The sequence below is a fragment of the Ursus americanus genome, chromosome 34 (assembly GCF_024610735.1).
Source record: "Ursus americanus isolate L20-20 chromosome 34, mUrsAme1.1.p, whole genome shotgun sequence".
NCBI classification, from domain to species: Eukaryota; Metazoa; Chordata; class Mammalia; order Carnivora; family Ursidae; genus Ursus; species Ursus americanus.
Genome location: NC_142160.1, coordinates 1,625,714 through 1,635,023, shown reverse-complemented (window position 1 = coordinate 1,635,023; position 9,310 = coordinate 1,625,714). Strand labels below are relative to the sequence as shown.

Below are 9,310 nucleotides of genomic sequence, written 5' to 3'. Positions count from 1 at the left end.
GAAGCAGAGCTAATGGGAATCAGGAGAGAGAGAAAGAGACGGAGAGAGACAGATTGATCAATTATGAGGATTGGCTCACATGGTTATGGAGGCTGAGAAGTCCCACGGTCTACCGCCTGCACACTGGACCCCGGAAAGCCAGCGGCGTGACCCCAGTCTGAGTTCAGAGCAGGAGAAGGGTTTCGTGTTGCTGGCATGAATATGGTGGGCTGCATGGCAAGGGATGTGGTGGTCCCGTACAGCTGAGAGTGGCCCTCGCCGACGCGGGGAGGAAACCAGGACCTCAGACCTGTAGCTGCATGGAACCGAATTGTGCCATGAACAAGGACAAGCTTGGGCGTGGATTTTCTACCCAGAGCCTCCCAATGAGAATGCGGTCCTGAGGACAGCTCCACTTCAGCCTCGCCAGACCCTGGGTGGTGAATCTCCTGTATCCACAGCTGTTCACACAGGGATCCCTCAAGGGAGGAAAGGGAGGGCACTAAGTGTGGGGTGTCCTTGAAGACCCAGGGACCCTGGCCAGTCCCCCTTGCTCTGAGTCCACAGCAAGACGGGCCCCTCGCATGGTTGGAGGAGACAGACTTGTCCAGAAATCCCACCAAGGGACTTGGTGTCTGCCCCACAACCGTGGTTCCTGTGTGCACCCCGTGGCCAGTGCCCCCACGTCTGCCCCGATCCTTTCCCCGTGTCCGTCCTTACTGGCGCTAGGACGATCCCCCACTGTCCCTCCTATTTCAATGATCCCACTGGGACTAGAAGACGCCCCTCCTACCATGAGGCCAGGGCGCAGAGCCCGTCCCCTCAGACCCCCACACAGGGAGCCCTGGAGGAGCTGAGGATCGCCAGCCCTGCCAGCCCCGGGGCTGGACGCTTCAGGGAGACGGAGGGGAGCTCCCGAAGCCAAGCCTGTCTGCAGACTCCATTCTCGCAAATGGTCGTGGTGCAGAGGGCTCCCCCTCCCTGACGTTCAGGGATCCAGATGGCAATGGGAAGCCCCACGAGGCCCCTCTCAGCCCCTTCCTTCCTGTGGGGGCCCCTCTCCGTGCAGCAGCCCAGATGCCAGCAGGAAGACAGTGGCCCGGAGCATTTCCCAGCAAAACCATCTTTATTCCCAATTCACTCACAGTGCCCCAGTGGGCTGCCGCCACCCCGCCCCCACAGTCATGCCCTCCCTCCCTGACCCCCGCAGCCCGCATCAGCACTGCGATGAGGAGGAGCCCCCGGGCTCCTGGGGGGGGCCCCGCCCCTCTACTGGCTGCAGTGGCGCTTCCTCCTCCTCCCTGTGACAAAGGAGTCACACCTTCTCTTTGCAGGCTGTGAGGGGTGAACCAGCCCCATGGCCAAGGCTGGCCTCCTGGAGCCCCTGAGGGGGGCCCCAGGGAGGGGCGCCTTCCCAGCAGGGGCTGAGCCCCCACACAGAGCCCGCTTCCTGGACTTGGTAGCTGGGGGGGTGGCTGGGCTGAGGCCTATTCTCTGAGGAGAGGGGGCCCGGGGAGCTCCCCGGGGCCCCCGACCTCCAGGGCTGGGGAGGCCCGAGGCAGGGGTGGGACTCTGGGGGAGCCCCCAGGGCAGCAGGCTGTGCTGAGAGGCCAGGAGGAAGGCCAGGCTGGGGAGCTCCTCCTCGTCCTCGCTGGACCCGTCCACTGGCCCTCGAGTGTCCCTAGCAGGACGGGCCTCTCTGAGAATGGGGGCATCCCTGGGGCCCAGTAGAGGGGAGGTGCACCTCTGACCCTGGGGAGCAGAGGGGGGCCGTCCGGCCCGGGGTGCAGGGGACGCCTGTCGTCCGGGAGAGAGAGCAAAGGCTCTGGGCCTGGACAGGTGTGTGTGTGCTCGGCCGTGCCTCTGAAGGTCCTGGCCGTCAGTCTCTGGTGGGCAGGCTTTGTCGCCAACCCCCAGCCCCAGCCCGGGACCAGCCTCACACTCGGAACCGGGGCCCGACTGGGCTGTGCCGTGACGTGGGGGTGCCTGCACACCCTCCTCCACCTTCGAGGCCACCAGTCTTTTCTCCACCAGCTGAGAGGAAGGAAGGGACAGTGACTGGCCAGCACAGGGCTGAGACGGGGGGAGGCTGGCACTGGGGGAGGTGGATAGGGGTGACCCACGAGGCTGTGGCTCTCCTGACATCTTCCTGAGTCCCTCCCTCCCTTTCCAGGCTCCCCATCCTCCACTTCCCATTCTCTGCTCTGGACCCACCCAGAGCTGGCCTCCCCAGTGCCCTGACTGGCAAGAAGGGAAGAGGGACAGAGTCATGTGGGCCTTTGGTCTGGGGTCCCCCTCCCCTGGCTCACCAGGGTCCCCTCCCTCCCCTGGCTCACCTGGGACCCCTTCCCTCCCCTGGCTCACCTCTGCAAGGGTGAGTCCTTCCTCCTGCTCCAATTTCTCAGCTAGGGCCAGGAGGTCCAGCTGTGGTTCTGAGGAAAGCAATTCTGCCAGGAATCGGGGGTGGATGACTGCCTCCACCTGGGACAGAAGAAAGAGGCTGTGGGTAAGCTTGGCAGGGAGCCACCTGTGAGCCAGGAGGACCCGCAGGAAACGGGGAAAAGTGAAGACCCACCCAATCCTTCCCCAAAAGGTAGGATCCTTGAACACCACGGTCACTGGCTACACAAACACACACACACACTCACACACTAACACACACGTGTGCAGACACACACACATTCACACATATATGTACACAGAGAGACAAAACCTGGACACACATACATACGCACACACAAAACCCCCGTACAACCACACGCGCGCGCACATATCCCCCAAACACGCATGTGCACAAAGACACAAACACACATGAACGTACACACAGGACCACATGTAGACACACACAAAGACATCCACACAAGACATAGTGCAAACACACATGCGTGCACACGTGTGCCTGTAGCAACACACATATGCACATGCACACACAGAGCCACACACATGCACACATGATCATGTGCACACACGCACACGCATGCAGCACAGAAGTACACACAAGCATGCCAGGATGCACACGTGCCTGCATGCTCCAGGCATACACACTGTCTGCACACACCACAAACACATATGTGCACACATAGACACAGAGGCACATGTACAAACACACACGTACATAGGTCTATGCACATGCATGTACATACAACCACAACGACGTATGTACACAAACCTGCACCAACACAGGCATGCACACGTGTAGGCACACACACATCACACACGTGTGCACACAGATACAGCAGACACACACACACATGTACACACACACATACACTTTCACAAGGGCCCACAGAGAGCCACACAAAAGATACACACACAGGCACACACACAGCTCAGGAACAAGGAACGGAGCTTAATGTCAACGGCCTGGGCGCAGCCCTGATCAGGGTGTTGCAGTGCCAGTCCCAGAATGTTCTAGAGCCCAGGCCGCGGGGCAGCCACCTTGGTGATGAAGCCTTCCTGGGAACACAACTTGTCAATGTAGCTCAGGAGACCCAGGTCCGGGTAGGTCGCAGCCTCATCGTGCTGTGGCTCCTTTCCATCCTCTCCCCATGCACCTGCTGGCCCCCCTGGGGCTGAATGGCCAGGCCCCAGCAGCCCCTCCATGATGTCCACGTACTCTCTCACGGCCTCAGGGGGGATCTCCTTGGGTGCCTTGTTCTCCAGGGGCCGCGCGGGTCTGTGTGGCTGCAGGCGGGATGGCTGGGCCCTGGGACCCGCCTTCCTGGGAATGCACACTGAGGCAGAGCAGGGAGGAGGGAGGGGGCGTGAGGGGCTCCAGCAGCGCATCGGGAGGGCAGTGTTTGGGAGACACTGATGTCAGTGGGGGCTGGGTCACAGGCACCTGAAGCCACAGGCACCGTGGGACAGGTGGAGGGAGAGGAGGAGTGTCTCAGAGGAAAACGTGTGAGCAGGGGTGGGCCCACCGAACCTCCAAGGGTCTCCCCAAGCCCTCTTCCCAGGCAGACTTCATGTTGGGTCCCCTGACAGGAGGGGGGAGAGCAGTCCAGAAATTCACCAGGTCACTACCCGTCCCGACAAAGGGCAACTGAGACCCCAGGCTCTCGGTGGCTGCTCTGGTCGAAAGACCAATGTCCACTTGAAGGAGAAGACACACAAGGGGACAGTGGCCTTCCCTCGGCCCCCACTGCCGTGGGCCACCCGCTGCCATGGGAATGTGGGGGCCGTACCTGGCTGTGGACCCACATCTGGGGCTGGGGGCCCCCGCGGTTCAGGCTTCGGTGGGGCTGCAGGAGGCAGGCCCTGGGCCAGCTTCACCCACTGCAGCTTCTGAATTTGCATCTCCTCCTCTGCCTCAAACTCCATGAACCTGGGGGTGAGGAGGCCCAGCCGCACTGACGAGGGGCGCGGCCCTGGAGCCTACAAGCCAGCAGCCGGTTGACGGACCGGGAGAGGCAGTGCCTTGCCGGGGCGGCCTGGCCCTGGCCACCAAGGAGGCAGCAGGCTGGCTGTCCAGCACATCGCCTCCACAGCCCCCTGGGCGGGAGTCTGACCGCAGAGGAGGGGGCCTCAGGATCACCCAACCCGTCCTGAGACCTTCCCTGGGAGGCAGGGGTGGGTCCAGATCAGGGGAGCGTGGAACTCCCGGGGAGGCGTGTGAGGGGCGCCCTCTGTGACCAGCATCAGCACAGCCAGACCCTGCCCTTGGCCCGGGCCAGAGACCGTGACTCACTTTCCTGCCATCTCGTAGTAGATCACGCGGTCGAAGTTGCTTCTGCGCCGCCACTCCTGCACGGCCCGCCACACTCCCTCCTCCAGCGTCATAGTGGGCTTCAGGCGTGCCAGGGACCGCAGCACCGGGCTGTAAGCGCTCGGGCTCAGGGGCCGGCTGCCGTCGGTCACCCCAACCCTCCCCCCGGTCCTCTGAAGCCCGCGTCCCCCACCCAGCATGACCGCGTGCTAGCAGGTGACAGGCGGTGTCTGGCTGTGCAAATCAGCCTTCTTGGCCACCATGGTCACCGCTCACACTGCATCAGCCCCCGGCCCTGGGCTCTGGGCTGACCGTCCACTGGCACCCAGAGCAGGGACTCCGTGGCCTTGGGCACTCGGTCCTCCTAGACTCTGCCTCTCAGAATACTACTCGCGGACATTAACGTGCCGGGCAATGAGTCCAGGCCTCTGCAGGAAGCGCCATCACCCCGTGTTCAGGAGGGACCCCAGTTGCCATGGATGGGCCTGCGGGGTCCCAGCTCCACAGGAAGGATCCCACGCCCTCACCCCTACACCAGCTCTGCCCCCTCCCCTTCTGCCGGGAATCCTCCTCTGGGACAAGGAGGGTGGGGCTGCACACAGCGTCCGCTGGGCTTGCAGGACCTGAGCCTCCTCTGGTGTGCAGGTCCCCCAGCCTTGAGACACCCCAGGCCTGTGTTCCAGGAGCCAGGATGACAGACGGCCCGGCACCCAATGCATGGCTCCTCCCCCGACACCGGGACCCTCTCTGCCTATGAGTCCCCCGTGAATGTCACTGTGATGCATCCGGAAGGTAAGGGTAGGCCGGACTCCCCAAACGTTGGGGGTCTGCTGAGATAGGTGATGGAAAGTGTGTCCTGGACCAGAATGTGCCTTCCCAGAGCAGGGACCTGGCCTCACACCTTCCTCCCAGCGCCCCTGGATCACCGCCCTGTGTGTGCCCCCCAAGGTCGTCCTGCGTGAGAGCTGCAGGAGAGCGGAGGACACTCACATGAGAAAGCAGGAGAGAGCTTCTGCATCGGGGCTCTGCGGGAGGTGCCTCCGGGCCAGCGACTTGAAGCGCTGCCAGCGCCTGAAGTTCTCGTAAACGCTCTTGGGGCTACAGGAGTCCTTGGGGCTACAGGAGTCCTCGGGTGAGGCCTTGATCGGGCTCCTGGCCAGGCTGCCCTCCCTGGAAGCTCCGTGAGGCTGTGGCCCGGCGTTCGCCGGGGGCACGATAGGGGTCAGCTGGGCAGCGGGGGCCGGGGCTGGAGGTGGGAGGCCTGGGGCCAAGTGTCCTTTGACAGCCTGGGAGCCTCCAAAGGCCGAGGCAGGCATGCTGGTCTCCACCGCAGAGGCTGCCAAAAAGAGGGGTGCGGGACACACAGCACCCCCGCAGAGGGCCCCTGGAGCACTCCAGTTGAGGGGGGCCTGAGTAAGGACGATGGTCTGAGCCTGCGGGGTCTCTGAGGACCCCAGCTCTGACCTGACCTGGACAAGGACGTTGCAGGTCCCGGTCCCACTGGGACCAAGGCCAGCCTCTCCTGCCACCGACGGTGTCCTGGGGAAAGCTGGCAGCACCAGGGGGCCACCAGGAGGGAATGGCGGGGTCATGAGGGGCGGCGGGTGCTGCCCCCAGAGTGGCCGGTGCAAGGGGCCAGGTGTGGGGGTGTGGAAGGGCTGTGCCGTGAAAGAAGGTATGGAGGCTCCCGGGTCCGTGGCCACATGGGGTCCCAGCACTGGAGATGCTGTGGACAGAAAAAAAAGGGCCTCTGGGAGTCAGAGAATCCACAGCCAGGAGGGAGGACCCTGGGACCCCTTAGTCACTGGGGAGCAGAGCAGTGAACTCCATCGCCTGAGGGACATCACAGGAAAAGGTGCAGTTTGCAAGTGTCCTCGAGTCTCTCTAGCAGAGAATCACCATCCCTGCCCCTCCCACCAAGAGAGCCTGTCTGCCCAGAAGAGGCAGCTGGGCCAGCAGTGACTCGGAGAACCTTGCACAGACCCCCAGACACGACCCTTCAGCCTCAGGGGCTGGCTCTCAAGACGTGGGCCTGGCTGGACGCCTGCCCTGTGGGAAATGACTTCAGCAGGCTCCCTGGCAGCTGGGGACCTCCTCCAAGGTACGTCCCAGGCACCCAAAAGGCCTCTGTGAAAGGACAGCATTGAAACCATTTGGGCCCCTCTCCTGCTAGCCTTCCTGTTCCTGACGCTCCCTGTGAATCCCTCCCTTTTCTTCCTGGCCCAACACAACAACGCAAGAACATTTGACCTATATGCCATGAAAGCTCCCTCCACACCCGAGGTAAGCCCATCTCAGAGCCATCCACACACACAGGACACAGGGCCAGGGTCTGCCTGCACGCAGCAGCTCTGTTCCCGGGAGAAGGGTCTGGGACGCAGGCGTGTGTGCCCTGACTTTGTCACTCACAGCCAGCGATGGATGTAGGACTTTAGCAAAGGGCCACCGGGTGGGGAGCAGTGGGGCTGTCTGGGGCGTTACCCAGAGACTGGGGTGCTGCTGTCCGCTGGGCTTGTTGGTGGGGTGCAGACTGCCTGTGGTCCTCCCCCTGCTGCTCCCACCTCATCACGTGAAGCCGACTAGGAACCGAGCAGGAGCCCGGTGCCGGCAGGACAAGGTGTCTGAAGACAGGTGTCTGCTCATGAGGAACCCATGCTGCTCCTAGTCCAGGAGGACAAGCTACACACCTGTGCACCTAACGGATCAAGACGGGTGTCCTCGGACGCCTGGTAGAAACACAGAAGATCATGGTCCCCTTCCGGGCTCCCCCCCCACCCCTCTTTAAAGAGGACTCGGGCTTCCTGGGTGCTCCACGAGATAACCGACCACATGGCACTTCTGTTCCCTGTCCAGGACGCAGGGACGTGGATTCAAGCAGACTCGTCATCTCAGAGGTGAAACCCAGGGCCGAGGTTACACCAGGAACCAGGACAGGAGGAAGCAGGCGTGAACTGCGTTTCCTCATGAGGGAGAGCCACCCAGAAGAGCTGAGGAACCCACGCCTTACCTTGAGGCCACCTGGTGCCCTGTCCCTGCTGAATCCAACACGAGGGCCACCTGGCCTGGGGGCATGTCAGCTCTAGGCTGGAAGGACTGGAAGGCCTGGGCTGGGGTGTCGGAGTGACCTCCAGCCCAGGTCTCGGGGAGGACATGTCATTGCACCCTTGGCCACATGGCTCCACACAACGAGGTTCTGGCTAAGACCCCCCGTCCCCCTGCCCCTGCCGGTGCCACAGCGTGACACGCTCCCACTCCCTGCAAACTGTCCAAGTGGTTGTGTGCCTCCAGAGAGAATCAGTGCGCCTGCCGCCATCCTTTCTCCACACGCAGGGCATTTCCTCTGCCAGGTCTTGACCCACAGAGGCCTCCTCCCCAGGGTCCTTGCAGGTTTCTGCTGATTCCCAGCCTCCCAGCCCCCAGGTGAGCTGTCCTTGGGTGTCCGGTGCGCTCCCCTTCCTCTACCTAGCCCCACCTAAGGGCGCCTAGCCAGAGTCACCTTTGAGTCCCAAGGATTTCGGGGACTCTGACACATCCCACCCAACCTACAGGCTTACCTCCTTCTGAAGCCATCCCCACAGGCAGGGGATGCAGCTGCCCGGCAGCCCCCACGGTGAGAATAGTCACATCCAGGACCCAGACAGTGAGCCGCTCCAGGAGACGCTCAGGGGCCAAGTTAAGGAGGGAAAAGTTTGAATCCCAACAGGGGTAGAATGCAGGACTCATGACATTCTGCGGCGGGGGAGGGGCGGAGGGCCGCTGACCTGGGTGGGGGTGGGGAGGCATTCCGTGAGTCAGGCTCCGGCAGGTAGGCAAGAACTCCATGTTCCTTTCAAATGATACAGGGGCAACACGATTGGGGCGTGTCATTCCAGGCAATTTATACACTGCTTTCCAGATTCATGGCTCCAGGGTGTGACTCGGTGCCCCTTTGATTCACTTCTCCATCCAGCAACCTATGTTTGTGTCCCTCGGCCCACTCTGCTTCCTACCTGGCTCCTGACTTACTTCAACAGGGGCTGGACTTTCTGAACAACACTCAGAACAGATATTCTGATGAACACATGGGTCCTGAAGGCCACGTGGAGCTGAGGGTTTCAAATCAGCATTGTGTCAGCAGATCCCGCGGGTTTGGCTGCACATCGTTCCTCAGCCCTGGGTGCTTCTGTGCCCCCGCGCTGCAGTGCTGGAAGCTGTGCGGACTCCAGCAGGACCGGCCTCACTAGGATCCCCTCTGCGGGAAAGCCCCAGTCCCTCAGAGAGAGGACGTGCGGCCTACCATGCAAGACCAGAGGTGACCACGTTTGGTTCCCTGGCGTATTGTGCTGATGTTTGATATTGACGTTCATCCCCTTTCATTATTTGAGTGGAAACTTTCCAACAAGCAATACCTTTGCTTGGTTCAAAGTCAAACAGTTTACGGTGGACTATGCAGGGACGCCGCTTCTTCCCACCCCTACTCCTGGCGGTCCAGACCCGTTCTCGCAGGAAACCAGTGTTACCTGTGTCGTTTAGATCTTTAGAGACTTGTATGGTGCTGCAAAAAGTAAATGTAAGCTACTGGTTTTTTTTTGAAAAATGAAAGCATATTTCTCTCCGGTTAAGAGTTGATACAGGTTCCAAAAT

At 61.6% G+C, this 9,310-nt stretch overlaps 1 protein-coding gene across 2 annotated transcripts; it reads right to left on the bottom strand.

Annotated features, from left to right (window-relative positions):
* Positions 1 to 1,248: 1,248 nt before the first annotated feature.
* On the bottom strand, positions 1,249 to 8,260 carry NUTM2F (NUT family member 2F). 2 transcript variants are annotated; one of them, XM_087858949.1, is made up of 7 exons: positions 8,242 to 8,260; positions 5,678 to 6,413; positions 4,670 to 4,798; positions 4,094 to 4,306; positions 3,418 to 3,700; positions 2,344 to 2,460; positions 1,249 to 2,013 (listed from the first exon to the last, which is right to left on the bottom strand). In XM_087858949.1, the coding sequence occupies exons 1-7, from the start codon at positions 8,255 to 8,257 to the stop codon at positions 1,249 to 1,251; spliced, it is 2,259 nt and encodes a 752-aa protein (XP_087715075.1). In that variant the 5' UTR covers positions 8,258 to 8,260. The 2 variants fall into 2 exon arrangements, with proteins under 2 accessions (XP_087715075.1, XP_045628493.2); XM_045772537.2 differs by having other exon boundaries at positions 3,418 to 3,713; positions 4,167 to 4,306; positions 8,242 to 8,257.
* Between the last annotated feature and the right edge of the window lie 1,050 nt (positions 8,261 to 9,310).

What these genes read in the sequence shown, in the direction of transcription:
- NUTM2F (XM_087858949.1), bottom strand. An exon ending in GCTCTCTCCTGCTTTCTCAT is followed by an intron (nt 4,799 to 5,677) that starts GTGAGTGTCCTC and finishes GAGCGCTTACAG; the next exon opens with CCCGGTGCTGCGGTCCCTGG. An exon ending in AAGGACTCACCCTTGCAGAG is followed by an intron (nt 2,014 to 2,343) that starts GTGAGCCAGGGG and finishes CCTTCCTCTCAG; the next exon opens with CTGGTGGAGAAAAGACTGGT.